General features: G+C 40.7%; 1 protein-coding gene across 4 annotated transcripts in view; it reads left to right on the top strand.

The window, feature by feature from the left end:
- The window catches only part of nck2b (NCK adaptor protein 2b), a 79,349-nt gene that overhangs the window by 55,201 nt on the left and 8,131 nt on the right, over window positions 1-16,017 (top strand). For all 4 annotated transcript variants that reach the window (XM_059964379.1, XM_059964378.1, XM_059964376.1 and 1 more), the window contains exon 2: window positions 396-638. In XM_059964379.1, coding sequence (XP_059820362.1) covers window positions 413-638 — 226 coding nt within the window. In that variant the 5' untranslated portion in view covers window positions 396-412. The remainder of the gene's footprint in view (window positions 1-395; window positions 639-16,017) is intronic.

Raw genomic sequence — 16,017 nt, 5'->3', positions numbered from 1 at the left:
GTTCAAAGGAAGAAATGTACATTGCAATATTTTTAACATATTGCTGCTTGTTAGTTAGACAAGTTGTTTTCGATTCATAAAGCATTTGTATAAAATTAAATGGTGATATTGCAGAAATTGTTCCTAGCCAAGCTGGAACTGCTTCTAGATTGGATCGGCGCCTTTCCTTAATTATAAACTTTAACCTTTTCTGTTCAGACCACATCTGTGAATAATTAGATTGAAAAGGAGGAAAGAATTGTTTTAATAAAAAAAAGCTCTTGCATTTTTTTATTTTACAATATTAAAGATATACATAAATGCGAGGTAAAATTTCAATCACTTGCCAGTAATTGGGTTTCAACGTTCAGCAAATGTGATGTTCTTTTAATGCTGAGCTGTTTTCTCTCTGATAGGAAGGACTCGATGAAAGATGACAGAAGAAGTTATTGTTATTGCTAAATGGGATTACACAGCACAGCAAGATCAAGAACTTGACATCAAGAAAAATGAGCGATTATGGCTGCTGGATGATTCTAAAACTTGGTGGAGAGTGAGAAATACATCAAACAAAACTGGTTATGTTCCATCAAACTATGTAGAAAGAAAGAACAGCTTAAAAAAGGGGTCACTGGTGAAGAACATTAAAGATACATTAGGCAAGTAAACACTTCACTGAGATTCTTTAATGTGATTTTAAAGATTTTGCGTGTTTCTTTTGATCCTTCAAAGTGTAGTGTTCTGTCTCATTTGCATGAAGATTTAGGCACTGTCTCATTCAGTCCTCCAAATGAGGTAAAAGGGGACAAAATTTGGTTTCCTTAACCATCGGAATGCATTTGGATGACTTATGGATGGTCTGTCATCAAATTAGAAAGATTTTTCTGTGCTGCAGTTTTTTTCATATCTCAGTAGTGTTGTAATATTTCAGATATAGTGCCTATAAAAATTATTTGCCCCCCTCCCAGAAGTTTTCATGTTTTATTGTTTTATAACACTGAATCTCAGTAAATTTAATTGGCTTCTTTTTGACACTGATTAACAGAAAATGAAAACAGATCCCTACAAAGTGATCTAAATACAAACAAAGCATTGAAATCTACAGCACATTACAGGCTCTTTGGCCCACAATGCTGTGCTGAACATGTAATCTCTAGAAACTGCCTAGAATTTCCCTAGCACATGGCCCTCTATTTTCCCAAGCTCCATGTTCCTATCTAGGAGGCTATTAAAATACCCTATTGTATCCGATTCCACCATCACCACAAGCAGTGCATTCCACGCACCCTTCGCTCTCTGTGTGGGAAAAACACCCCCTATTTCCAAGCACCTTAAAACTATGCCCCCTCATGTTAGCCATTTCAGCCCTGGGAAAAAGCTATCCACATGATCAATCCCCCTCATCATCTTATACACCTCTATCAGGTCACCTCTCATCCTCCATTGCGCCTAGGAGAAAAGGCCAAGTTCACTCAACCTACCCTCATAAGGTACACCCTCCAATCCAGGCAACATCCTTGTAAATTAATTACAAATATGAAGTACAAAATAATTAATTGCATAAGTATTCACCCACTTCAAGTCAGTATTTAGTAGATGTACCTTTGGCAGCAATTACAGGCTTGAGGCTGTGGATTGGTCTCTATCAGCTTTGCACATCGAGACATTCTAATTTTTTCCTGTTCGTCTTTACAAAACTGCTCAAGCTCTGTCAGATTGCATGGGATCATGAATGAACAGCCCTTTTCAAATCCAGCCACAAATACTCAGTTGGATTGAGGTCTGGACTCTGACTTGGCCACTCCAGGACATTAAATTTGTTTTCAAGCTGTTCCTGTGTAACTTTGGTTTTGTGCTTGGGGTCATTATCTTGCCGGAAAACAAATTCTCTCCGAAGTTGGAGTTCTCTTGCAGACTGCATCAAGTTTTCATCCAGGAACTCCCTGTATTTTGCTGCATTCATTTTACCCTCTACCTTCGCAAGCCTTCCAAGGCCTGCTACAGTGAAGCATCTCCACAGTATAATGCAGCCACCACCATGCTTCACAGTAGGGGTGATGTATTTCTGATGTGTGGTGTTTTGGCTTATGCTAAACATAGCATTCAGTCTGATCAGTTTTGGTTTCCTCGGACAATAGAACCTTCTTCCAGCTGACTTCAGAGTCTCCCACGTGCCTTCTGGTAAACTCGAGCTGAGGTTTCATGTGAGTTTTTTTTCAGGAGGCTTTCCCTTTGCCACTCTCCCATAAAGCTGCAACTGGTGAAGCACCAGGCAACAGTTGAAGGTGCAGTTTCTCCCATCACAGCCGCTGAAGCTTGTTACTACTTCAGAGTTGTCATGGGTTTCTTGGTGGCCTCCCTCACTAGTCCCCATTTTTCACGGTCACTCAGTTTTTGAGGATGGCCTGTTCTAGGCAGATTTACAGCTGTGCCGTATTCTTTCCATTTCTTGACTTAACTGTACGCCGAGGGATATTCAGTGACTTGGAAATTTTCTTGTATCCATCTCCTGACTTGTGCTTTTCAATAACCTTTTCTGCAGAATTGCTTGTTCTTTTGTCGTCTTGGCGTAGTTTTTGCCAGAATACTGACTCACCAGCAGTTGGACCAAATGGGCTACAGATAAAGCAAAATCTATCAAGGATGAAAAGATTTTTTTACTGAAGCACCTCTTTTCATGCAGGAAATAGAGCAGGTAATTTACAGTGAGTAAGTGAGTGTAAACAGCAGTGAGATTAGTAACATAATTTAGTAACATTTTTGATTGAAGGATAAGGGTTAGCAAGAACACTGATATCTTCCCTGCTCTTCAAATATTCTTTTTAATATCGGAGAGCAGAGAATTAATGTTTTCTCAAGGAAGACAACTGCGATGTTAACATTCATTTACAGCATATGAAAGCAAGGATGCAATGCTGAGACTTTATAAGGCATTGGTCAGACTATATTTGGAAATTTGTGAGTGTTTTTAGGCCTCTTTTAAAAAAAGATTGTGCTGGCATGGGAGAGGTTCCAGAGAAGATTTACAAGAATGATCTTGAATGAAAAGGGTTAATGTATGAGGAGCATTTCTTGGCTCTGGGCCGCTACTCGCTGAATTTTAAAAGAATGAAGAGGGATATCTTTGAAACCTACCAAATATTAAAAGGCCTAGATAGAGTGGATGTGCAGAGGATATTTCCAGTGGTGGGAGAGACCAGGACCAGAGGGCATAGCCTCAGAAACAGAGGAACAGAGATGAGGAGGAAGTTCTTTAGCATGGTGTATCTATGGAATTCATTGTCATAGGTGGCTTTGGAGACCAAGTCTTTGGATATATTTAAAGTGGAGGTTGATTATTTCTTGATTAGTAAAGGCATCAAAGGTTACAAGGAGAAAGGTTGAGGGGGAAAATAAATCAACCACGATTGAATGGCATAGCAAACTCTGTGGGCAGAATGGCCTAATTCTGCTGCTCTATTTTATGATCCAGCTTTTGACAGTACAGTGCTTCTTCAGAATTCCAGTGGGTTTCATGCCCAAGTATTCTGCTGAATTCATTAACACGAGATTTTGCACATCCTGGAAATACAGGGCAACAGACACAAAATACTGGAGAATCTCAGCAGGTCATGCAGCATGTATGGAAGTGAATAAACAATCAACTTTTCGGGCCGAAACCTACCTTCAGGATTGGAAAGGGAGGGGGGAAGATGCCAGAATAAAAAGATGGGAAGGGCAAGGAGGTCTAGCTGGAAGGTGATAAGTGAAGCCAGGTAGGTGGAAAAGGTAAAGGGCTGGAGAAGAAGGACTCTGAGAGGAGAGTGGACTATGGGAGATGGCAAACATGGAAGAGCACCAGAGGGAGGTGAAAGGCAGATGAAGAGAAGGATTAAGAGGCCAGAGTGGGGAAATAGAAGAGGTGAAGGGAAAAATGATTACCAGAAAAAGAGATTGGTTCATGCTATCAGCTTAGAGGCTACCTAGATGGAATATAAGGTGTTGGTCCTCCCTGAGAGTGGCCTCATCATGGCAAAAGAGCCAAGCAACAAAAAAGCGTCACCTGCCCATTCACCACCTCCCTTACCTCCATTCATAGTCCCAAACAGTCATTCCAAGTGAGGCAACAGTTCACCCACAAATCTTTTGGGGTTGTTTATTGTATCCGGTGCTGCTGAAGTAGCCCCCTTTACATTCGTGAGACCCGACATAAGTTGGGGGACCGCTTTTGTCAAGCAACTCCATTTCATCTGCCAGAAGTAAAATTTCCCCAGTGGCCAACCATTTTAATTCCTATCCCCCTCCCCATTCTGACATGTTGGTCCACGGCCGCCTCTTTTGCCGTTGAAATTGGTCTTCTGTATTCTCATGGCATTTAGACCTGAGGTTCTCAGTGCTATTCTGAATGTTGCAACCACTTGAATGATGATGGGTCTGAGATTCACAGGATAAAGTGGAGATGTTCCAATTTTTAACAGATGCTTTGACAACATTGTTAATCTGTTCAAATGTCCACAGGTTAGTCACTTGCTGAAGCAGTTTGGAATTGGATGCCTGATTCAGAAGTCTGAACAAGTGATTGGCAATGCCTACCCAGTTGAATATAACTAAGGCCTCAATGCTGGGGAGTTTTTCTGGGAGAGGGCGCTGATGTTGGTTTGCATATCCTTCCAGTAAATTTGGAGTACTTAGCAGTGACAATGGTGGTATATTTCTCATGTTTTGAGGTGCTTGTTAAAGATGGTTCAAATCTTAGAAGCAAATGGGAGGACGGTGTTTGCTAGTGTCTCTTGACTATGAATTTTTGTGCCAGTTTTGAGATTTTGGTATTCAAACATCTGTTTACTCTGGTAACCAAAGGATGTCCTGGCATACTGAAAGTCGTGAATTTTGTCATCAATGTCTGTCTTTAAGAGTTGGGTCCCATGATATGGGGAGTAATCTGAGGTTTCTATTAAGTACAGGTAGTTCCCCAACCTATGTATGATACTCCTACATGTATGTACTGCTGGCCTCTCCCTTCCCCTCACCTTCATACTGGCTATCTACCCTCTTCACACTCACAATGCAAAGTCATTGATAGTTTCTTTCCATACTACAGGTGCTTGACCTGCTGACTGAGTTCCTCCTAGAAAATGGTCTTTATTTACTCCAAATTTCAGCAACTGCTGTCTCTTGCACCTTGAAGCAGTGAATGTCAGTTAATAAATTTAAAATTGAGATTTCTTGATAGCTTTGTAATTCGGGAGGAAGCTGAGGCAATGGGCATTTTTGGGGTACTGATGGCAAAATGGAATTAAGGGACCAAATGTCTTGGCTCTTTCATATATAACTACTTTAGATGTGCTATCCTTTTGTTTATTTCAACATATGGGGAGTTGCAGTTAATTAAAATTTTTTCATTGAGGTTAGTGCATACCAGATAAATACAAATGAAGTAAGCTCAAATTAGCATTCCCTAACTTGCTGGTAAATGCTGGCAGTTTCAAATATAATTTTTCCTTGTAAGTATAATAAGAATAAAACAAGTTATGTTTAATTAATTACATTTGCTTTCATGTTTTAATTAGATTCTAAATGTGTTAATTGATTTTTAATATTTGTAATTTTGAAAGTCTGGACCATCAAGTAGCATTTAGAAAAACTTGATAACTTTGTCGTTGATAGCTCTTACATTTTTCCTGCATTTCTGTGGGTCAAGCTTATTCTGGCTATTCATGTAACTGCATTATGTCATGAAAAACCTGCCAAGCCCTGCTCTACACAATTATGTAACTAAGCACACCTCCAATACCATCTATAAATCTGGCAGAATTTCAGATGTTGACGAGCAAGCGTACAGGAGTGAGATAGATCAGTTTGTTGAGTGGTGTTGCAAGAATAACCTTGCACACATCAGTAAAACCAGAAAATTGATTTTGGACTTCAAAAAGGGGAAAGCATCGCCATCTGTTATGGAGGGACCATTGCAAAGGATGCTTCATCATGGGCACTGGCCTCCCCAGTATCCAAGATGCCTTAAAGGCGATCCATCCATCATTAAGGACCCCCATTACTCAGGACATGCCCGATTATTGCTGCCATCAAGGAGGTGGTGCAGGAGCTTGAAGACACACTCACTGTTTCAGGAACAGCTTCTTCCCTTTTGCCATTAACATGAACACTACCTCACTATTTTTCCTCTCTTTTTGCACTACTTATTTAATTTTTAAATAGTAATTTATAGTTTTATTATGTATTGCAATATACTGCTGCCACAAACAACAAATTTCACAACATACACCAGTGATAGTAAATTTGATTCTGAAGTAGCTCTCCCCATTTCGGATCTTTCCATTTTCTTTATGACTTAGGAGACTATTTGGCCCATTGGATATATGCTGGATCTGGGCAACTTTCAGCAGGTTTTCATTTTCTTTGCATATCTCAACGGTGAGTGGAAGTCATATGCTGCATTACAGGTATGTAAGTTCTGGGTCATTGATCTGTCTTACTTCCAGTACAACACTCAGAGGCAAATTTTACATTAGGACCATTACAGGCTAAAATTAGGTGGAAATAGTATAGAAAGTGATTGGAATCTGAAACATTCTGTTTGTGTTGGTGGTAGAAGTAGTTAGTCTTATTACTTAGTATCTGAGGAATGCAGTGTCTTTATTTAAGAAAGGTGACGAAGAAAAATCTGGGAACTATAGACCAGTAAGTCTAATATCTGTGGTAGGCAAGTAACTGGAGAGGATTCCCAGGAATAAAGTATATGCATATCTTGAAGGGCAGGTTGATTAGGAATTATCAGCATGACTTTGTGCATACGATATAATGTTTTACAAACTTGATCGTGTTTTTTGATGAGATGACCACAAGAGCTGATGAGGACATTCTCTGGAAGATTAGATGGCATGGAATCCAGAGAGAGCTGGCTCTCTGGATACATAAGTGGCTTGATAGAAACCGGATGATGGCAGAAGATGTTTTTCAGCATGGGGGCCCATGACTGGTAGTGTGCCTCTGGTCTGTACTGGGCACTTTATTGTTTGGCATCCTTGTCAACTATTCTGATATGGAAGTATAAATTATGGTTAATAAGTTTGCAAGTAACACCTAAAATAGGTGGTATGGTGGTCAGTGAAAAAAGTTATCAAAAGTTACAGGAGCATCTACATACATCAGTGAGAAATTGGGCTGAGGAATGGCAAATGGAATTTAATTTAGATAAGTGTGCAGTGTTGCATTTATTTCTGAAAAGTCCAATCCAGGTAGGTATTTCACAGTGAGATGCAGGACCCTGGGGAGTGTTGTAGAACAGAGGGACCTTGGAGTATATTCACCTGCTTCACTGAAAGTGGAAACACAGGGAGACAGGATGATGGAGGTGGCTTTTGGTATGCTGGCCTTTGTAAGTTGGGGTATTAAATATAAAAGGGGACATGGAGAACCTGGAGGTTGTAGGAGGTTATAGAGGCTATACAGGATGCTGGTGAAGACACACTTGGAGTATCGTGTTCAGTTTTGGTTGCTCTGCTATAGGAAAGATATTATTTTTATTCTTTGGAGCGTAGAAGGTTGAGGGGGGACTTGATAGAGGTATTTAAAATTATGAGGGGGATAGAGTGGATGTGGATAGGCTTTTTCCATTGAGAGTAGGGGAAATTTAAACAAGAGGACATGAGTTGAGAGTTGGGGGCAAAAGTTTAAGGGTAACACGAGGGGGAATTTCTTTACTCAGACAGTGGTAGCTGTATGGAACAAACTTCCAGTGGAAGTGGTAAAGGCAGGTTTGTTATTGTCATTTGAAGTAAAATTGGATAGGTATATGGGCAGGAAAGAAATGGTTATGGGCTGAGTGCAGGTCAGTGGGACTAGGTGAGAGTAAGTATTCGGCATGGACTAGAAGGGCCAAGATGGCCTGTTTCATGCTCTAATTGTTATATGGTTATTACTCTGTAAAGAGTGCAGAAAAAGATTTACGGTGACACTGCCAGAATTTGAGGGGCTGCGTACTAGGGAGGGGGTTGAATAAGCTAGTATTTCATTCCTTCGCGCCTTGGAGACTGAGCAGTGATGTTATGGAAGTGTATAAAATTGAGGGCATAGGGTAAATGCACTCAATCTTTTTACCCCAGAGTTGGGGTGTCAAGAATTAGAGGGCATAGGTTTGAAGAATGGAAAGATTTAGTAGGAATTTGAGCAACAGCCTTTTTTTTTACAGCAGGTGTGATATCTTGGCAGAATCATGGTTGAGGAAGTTACCGTAACTTTTTAAAAATCAGTTGCACAAAATACATGGTTTGGGAAGGCATATGATGGGCTGAAGGACCTAATTGCATAGTTGTCTTATGGAAAGGCTTAAATGGCTATAGGACAAATCCTGGCAAAAGGAACTAGCTTGGATAGGGCACCTTGGAGAGCATAGACAAGTTGGACGAAGGTCCTGTTTCTGTGCTATATGACTGACTCTAAATGCAAAGACATTGAAAGCTGTGGAATTGGTAAAGATAGGAATTTGGTCACAAGACCTTTTTTCTGCTATATAACTATGATTCTGATTGTAATCTTACACTTGTATGCTAGAACAAACATCAAAGTTGGAGAACTAGCTATTGATCTTTTTCCCATTCAAATGCAAGTTGGCAGACATTAGTCAATCTTCATCTAATGCTTAATGAGAAAGCAGTTGAGAAGCTTACCAGGACTGCACTGAAATCCATCTAAGTGTTTTCAGAAACAGTATTTAGTGCAAATGTGTACTAAATATTTGTGGTTGACAGGAGTATGGTGTTTGAGGGTTTTTTTAAAAACTGAAATTTCTCTAAGGTTTTGTACTTTTTTTTCAAATTCATGGAATGAGAAGTTTGCTGAAGGTTGGTACTGAACAAATGCATGTGTATCATGTTGATGGTTTAAAAATAACTTTGAACTGTTAGGTGGTGAGTAAAATGCCACAGAATATGTAATCTCTGACCTACAATGTTTACTTGGCTGGTTATGTTGAGTTTTGGGTGAATGTTGTTCCCAGGATATTGGTGAGGGATCTAATCAATGATAATATCTTAGTGTTGAGGGTCAGTGATTGGAGATGGTTATTGGCTGGCAGTTCTGTGGCATGAATGTTGCTTGCATTTATCAGTCCACACTTGCATGTTACCTGTCTCAGTCTTGCTGCATACAGTTCTGTTTGTTGCTTCATTTGCTGAGGAACTGTCAGTGATTAAAATGGTTCCCAATTCAAATAATTTTATAGAATTGAGCAATGTGTTTTGGTTCATTATTGCTGAAGTGCCTTTCACCCTCCTGAGACTGTATATATTCTCAATTATTAAATTGCCAATGTTTAATTATTTTAATATATAATTGGTTGTAAACATTGACATGAATTTAGAAATGCCAAAAGCTTTGACTCTGAAATTTCAATATTCTTGATGCAGTGAAATAAAAATTCAAAATGACAGGGAAGCAGAAGTTTGAAGATAATGGTTACATTTTTTTTTGACGTAATGCTTCGTCAGGGCTGACATCAACCACTGTTCAGTTCCAGTAATGATAGTGGTATGTATTGTAATACGTATGTATTCATCATTTCCCAAGGTTGATTGCATTTGGAATCTGTGTAGAAAAGATATAATAGGCTTATTATTTCTGTAACTCTTTCTTCAGAAGCATTTTTCCATAACTGGAATTCTTCAGATTAATTAAGGATTAGCAAAACTAATTGTCCCTGCATAAAAGTTTGCTTTCAGTGCTATTACTGAAATGTGTCTGCCACTTGTATTTGACAACATGTGACGAGTCATGAGGAGGGATAAAAAGCAACCTTTAAATTAAGCTTATGGTTGTTTGGTCATATTGCCTATCAGATCCATCATGTAACCTCTGGGATGGTGGAGCTTGAGTGATTAGTGCTGTCCCACAAGGTTGAATGTTTAGTTTATCTGGGTTATTAATGAATTCTATTTGATAGACTTTATTTGATAGTCACACCATGCCTTAAGTGAATCTTCTATATTAATTGGTAGTTGGATGATACATCCCCAAATTAAAATAGAGGCAACCAAACCTCCACCAGTACCCTTTGATGCTTCAAAAATTACATAGAAACATAGAAAACATACAGCACACTACAGGCCCTTCGGCCCACAAAGCTGTTCTGAACGTGCCCCTACCTTAGAACTACCTAGGCTTTACTCATAGCTCTGTATTCTTTTTAAGGTCCATGTAGCCATGCAGGAGTCTCTTAAAAGACCCTATCGTTTCTGCCTCTACCACTGCCGCCGGCAGCCCATTCCACACGCTCACCACTCTCTCCGTTTATATATAAAAGAAGCTTATCCCGACACCACCTCTGTACCTACGTCCAAGCACCATAAAACTATGCCCTCTCATGCTCGCAATTTCAGCCCTGGGGAAAAGCCTCTGACTATACACGCGTTCAATGCCTCTCATTTCCTTGTACCATCATATTTGACCTACCAAAATGAACCACCTCACACTTATCTGGATTGAACTCCATCTGCCACTTCTCAGCTCAGTTTTGCATTGTAACCTCTGACAGCCCTCCACACTGTCTACAACACCCCCAACCTTTGTGTCATCAGCAAATTTACTAACCTATCCCTTCACTTCTTTATCCAGGTCCTTTATAAAAATCACAAAGAGTAGGGGTCCCAGAACAGATCCCTGAGGCACACCTCTGGTCACCGACAACCGTGCAGAATATAACCCATCTCAATACCAGATCAAGTACAGCCTCTCCTCTTGTAGGCTTATCTACATATTGTGTCAAGAAACCTTCATGAACACACCTAACAAACTGCAGCTCGTCTAAACCCCTCACTCTAGGGAGATGCCAATCAATATTCGGAAAATTAAAATTTCCCACCACAACAACCCTGTTATTATTAGTCATTTTCAGAATCTGTCTCCCTATCTGCTCCTCAATGTGCCTGTTACTATTGGGTGGTCTATAAAAAAAAAACACCCAGTAGAGTTATTGACCTCTTCCTATTTCTAACTTCCACCCACAATCCCTTCATGGCATCCATCTTTTCTGCAGCCGTGACACTATCTCTGATCAACAGTGCCACGCCCCCACCTCTTTTGCCTCCCTCCCTATCCGTTCTGAAACATCTAAAGCCTGGCACCTGAAGTAGCCATTCCTGCCCCTGCACCATCATAGTCTCTGTAATGGCCACAATATCATAGCTTCAAGTGCTGATCCACACTCGAGGCTCATCGGCTTCATTCATGATACTCCTTGCACTAAAATAGACACATCTCAAACCATTAGACTGAGCATGTCCCTGCCTATCCTGCCTTTCGCACTGTCTCCAAACTTTCTCTATTTGTGAGCCAGCCTCCCTTTCCTCCATCACTTTAGTTTGGTCCCCCCACCCCCCCACCAGCAATTCTAGTTTAAACTCTCCTCAGTAGCCTTAGCAAACCTTCCCATCAGGATATTGGTCCCCCTCTGATTCAAGTGCAACCTGTCCTTTTTGTACAGGTCACACCTGCCCCAAAAGAGGTCCCAATGATCCAGAAATCTGAATCCCTGCCCCCTGCTCCAATCCCTCAGCCACGCATTTATCCTCCATCTCATTCTAATCCTATACTCACTGTCCTGTGGCACTGGCAGTAATCCCGAGATTACTACCTTTGAGGTCCTGCTTCTCAACTTCTTTCCTAACTCCCTGTAGTCTTTTTTTTCAGGACCTGCTCCCTTTTCCTACCGATGTTGTTTGTACCAATATGTACCAGAACCTCTAGCTGTTCTCCTTCCCATTTCAAGATATCGTGGACGCGATCAGAAACATCCCAGACCGTGGCATCTGGGAGGCAAACTACCATCTGCGTTTCTTTCCTGCGTCCACAGAGTCACCTATTTGACCCCCTAACTATGGAGTACCCATCACTGCTGCCATCCTCTTCCTTTCCTTACCCAACTGAGTCTTAAGGCCAGACTCTGCCAGAGGTGCGACCGCTGTTGCTACCCCCAGTAGGCTGTCCCCCCTCCCAACAGTACTCAAGCAGGAATAGTTATCGTTAAGTGGGACAGCAACTGGGGTATTTTCTAGTACTCTCTGTTTTTTGCCCTTCCCTTTCCTGACTGTTACCCACTTCTCTGTCTCCTATGGTCCCAGAGTGACTACCTGCCTATACCTCCTCACTCTCTCTCTGACCAGATGAAAGTCATCAAGCTGCAGCTCCAGTTCCCTAACCTCATCTCTAAAGAGCTGCAGCTCGAAGTACCTGGTGCAGATGTGGTTGTCCGGGAGGATGGGAGTCTCTAGGACCTCCCACATTTGACACCCAGCACAGAAAACCGGCATCACACACATACGCTCGGTCTTTATTTTAAACAGATAACGTACCTGGCCTCGACCCGTTATCGCCTAAGCTCCATTGGAGCCAAAGCCTTCCTACTCTGTTGCCCGCTCTGTAAATCTGTCTTCCTTTTTAAAGTCTTCCCACTGTTCTGACTGGCTGACCTCCTTGCACTTGCGCAGTCATGCCCCGTTCAAACTTCCGAAGAAATAACTGCATGTTCATTTATTACTTCCTGGAAGAATTAAATAAGTCTAATTCTCTCCAACAAGGAAAGTGTAGGAGCGGAGAGTTTGTGAGGTTAATGTAGGAACACTAGGAGTAAATTATCAGCCCTGAAGTCAGCCCTGGTAGCGTATAGGACAGGGGTGGGCAAACTTTTTGACTTGTGGGCCACAAAGGGTTCTAAAATTTGACACGGGGGCCGGACCTGGAGCAGATGGACGGAGTGTTTTGGTAATACACCTCATAAGAGAAAATAAAATATCATGGGATATGTAGAAAACATGTGCTTTAATTTCAATTGAAAATGAACAAATATCTGTCTTTGAAGTCCCATGGTATTTAGCTATTTATTGAAATGACTTTTAAAACACTGAAAATTAAATGAATAAAATACAGCTTTTTTTAATAGTAACAGTTATTATTTTAAAGCACTGAAAATTCTGTTATCCTTCAAGATATTATCATCATCACTCTCCTCCTGACTGTCTTTATTTCAAAAACGGTAGGAGATGCAGGTCTACTTGTCCTGCTCCTTCTTATTCAATTGTCCCCTGTGCCAAAACTCAACAACGACCAGCACAAAGACAGAACAGTGACAGCGCGCCAGTATGCGGAGCGCGTTATTTGATCTGGAGCGCATTTTTTATTTTGAGAACGTACATGCACCTGCGCACTACTCATGTCCATCACTTAACAGAAATGACATATAACATGTAAGGCTTATTGAAAAAAATATTTTCAAATGCATTTTTTACATAGCACAACGAAGAAACTTATTTTTAATGTCAGTGGGAACAATGTTGTTGGTCTCCCTTTTTAGCCAGCGCATCAAAGTCTGGATTTAGTTTTGTTGTGGCGATTCTCAGGATGGATCTGAGGTGTTGGTCAGTTAACTTGGATCTGTGGCTGGCTTTGTTGATGTTCATGACGCTGAACGCCTGTTTACACAAATAGGTCGAGCCGAACAAAAAGTAAAGCGCAAATGTGGAGTAATACGCTGCACCTCAACAAAGGTCAATGTGTAGCGGTGTGCTACATGCAGCGCTAAAATTACGACACGGAGTCGGTAACTGCAGTCGAAGAAAAAAACTGTATTCGAAATCCCCAGCCTCACTTTTAAGCCTCCCTCAACCTGCCCCCCCCCCCCCCCCCCCCGCGCAGAGGCTCCAAAGCTCCCTGCAGGCTATCTCCCTTAGCCGGAACGCTGTCTAATTATGAGCCGGTTCGGATGTGCCAGGAAATGGGTCGCCACAAATGTATATAGAGTGCGTCATCTATTGGGAAAACGCCAGAATTGCGGGGGAAAAAACGTTAACAAGGTTTATTAATATAATTTCATCAAGTTCTGCGGGCGGGATTAAAATGCTTAACGGGCCGCATATGGCCTGCGGGCCGTAGTTTGCCCATGCCTGGTATAGGACAATTTGTCGCCAAAGGGGTGGAATATTTGCCAAGTTGCAGTTGGTAACAGATTGAATAATATAGAGCATGCTCATTACCAGCCTAGAGCAATGAAAGTGAAATATCACACACCAAAAGGTGTGAGTCTTAACACTGGATTAGAAAGTAGTTCAGTATTGGGTGTGTGTGAGAGTCTGGTTTAGAATTCAGGTGTGGAAACACATAGATTGTATCAAATAAGGGTGAAGGGCAGGCATAAATAGTTTTCTGGGAATGTATTGTGGTAGTAACTGAAACATGGTATCAAAAATTAATAGCAGCTATTCAATATTTCTGGATGCATGGTGCTCAGAAAAGATCCAGCAAAATAAAATAGTGGAACAGCAAACCTTATCAAAGTTGGAGATGATGTCCTCAAACCTTCATAAATGTGCTAAGAAGCAAGAAGAGGTTATATTACTGGAAAAATTCTGAGCCACCACTGAAGGAACAAATTTGTAGATAAAGTAGGAAGATGTTCAAGAAGTGTACTATTCTGTTTTTGGGGACAATTACCCTAATATTGCTTATGATCATGTTTGAGCAAAGATGAGAAATGTGAGACTGAACCTTTAATGAGTTTTTGCAGAGGTATCAGCATCCATCATCAAAGATCCCCACCTTCCAAGCCATGCCGTCTTCTCACAGCTATCATCAGGCAGGAGGTGCAGAAATCTTAGTTCAAACACCACCAGGTTCAGGGATAGTTATTCCCTTACCCACCATCAGTCTCCTGAACCCATGGGTATAACTTCATCACTGCTACTCTCAATTTATTCCATGATCCACTGACTCACTTTCTAGGACTATTTGCATTCATGTTCTCAGTATTTTGTTTGCAAAGTTTCTGGCATGTTGCAGATTGGGGTTTGTCAGTCTTTATGTACATTTCATAAAATTCTATTGTTTTTTCCCTTTAAGTGTCTGCAAGAAAACAAATCTCAAGGTAGTATATGCTGTTAACATATCCATACTTTGATTATACATTTACTTTGAACTTTGAAGTAAATAAATTTTGGTGGAGAGAAATACAGACCTAATGAACAAACAAGAGACAGATAAAATACAGCACAGAGAAATGCCAAGTCATACATTTTAACAGAAAGAACAAGGAAAGGTGATATAGACTAAATGGTACAGTTTTTAAGAATGTATAGAAGCTGAGACTTGAATATATATGTTTATGAATCTTTTAAAATAGCAAATATTGTAAGATAGCTTTTAATGTACATGGGATCATGGGTTTTACAAGTGCAATAGCAGGAGGTCTTGCTAATTTCTATGAGACATTAGTTAGTATTAACAGGAGAATAATGTCCAATTTTGGTCATAATACTAGGAAAAATGTTACTGTTTTTGACAGCATGCAGGAAATAATCCCTGGAATATTCGTTGTGTTGAGGGATCTCATCAGCAGCTGGCTTTCTCTTTAGACCAAAAAAAGTTGAGGGATATACAAGATCATGAGGCTTAAATTTGGAAAAAAACAAACAAATGGATGTAGTTTCATAATAGAGGGAAAAAGAAATAATAATAGAACATTTTTACATATTAGAACAGAAGAGCAAAGGAACAGCCCCTTAAGCCTACACTATCTGTGCCAAGAATGTTGTCAAATTAAATAAATACTTTCAGTCTGCTCATGATCCATATCCCTTTATTCCCTGCACATTCATACCAGCCCTGACAGCATGTTCCAGGCACTGACCTCTATCTTTCTGCTACACCCTTTAAACTTTAAACTTCCTTCCACTCACCTTAAAGCTGTGCCCTATAGCTTTTGGCATTTCTACTCTTGGTTGGCGGGGAAGCGGCTGGCTGTTTGTTATAATCATCTTTGAGTCTTCCCCTTGGCCTCCAATGCTTCAGAGAAAACAATCCAAGTTTGTCTATCCTCATATCCTCTAATCCTGGCAGCATTCTGGTAAACCTCTTCATTATTCCCTCCAAAGCCTTCATGTCACCCAGGTAACTGGTGACCAGAATTGAATGTAATGCTTCCTGTGTAGCTAAATCAAGATTTTATACAACTGCATAGTCTCGAGACTCTGTAGTCTATGTCCCTAATGATGAAGG

This window comes from Hypanus sabinus, chromosome 3 (genome assembly GCF_030144855.1).
Source record: "Hypanus sabinus isolate sHypSab1 chromosome 3, sHypSab1.hap1, whole genome shotgun sequence".
In the NCBI taxonomy this organism is placed as follows: Eukaryota; Metazoa; Chordata; class Chondrichthyes; order Myliobatiformes; family Dasyatidae; genus Hypanus; species Hypanus sabinus.
The sequence above is the reverse complement of the archived record's forward strand: the minus strand, read 5'-3'. Positions and strand labels throughout refer to the sequence as shown.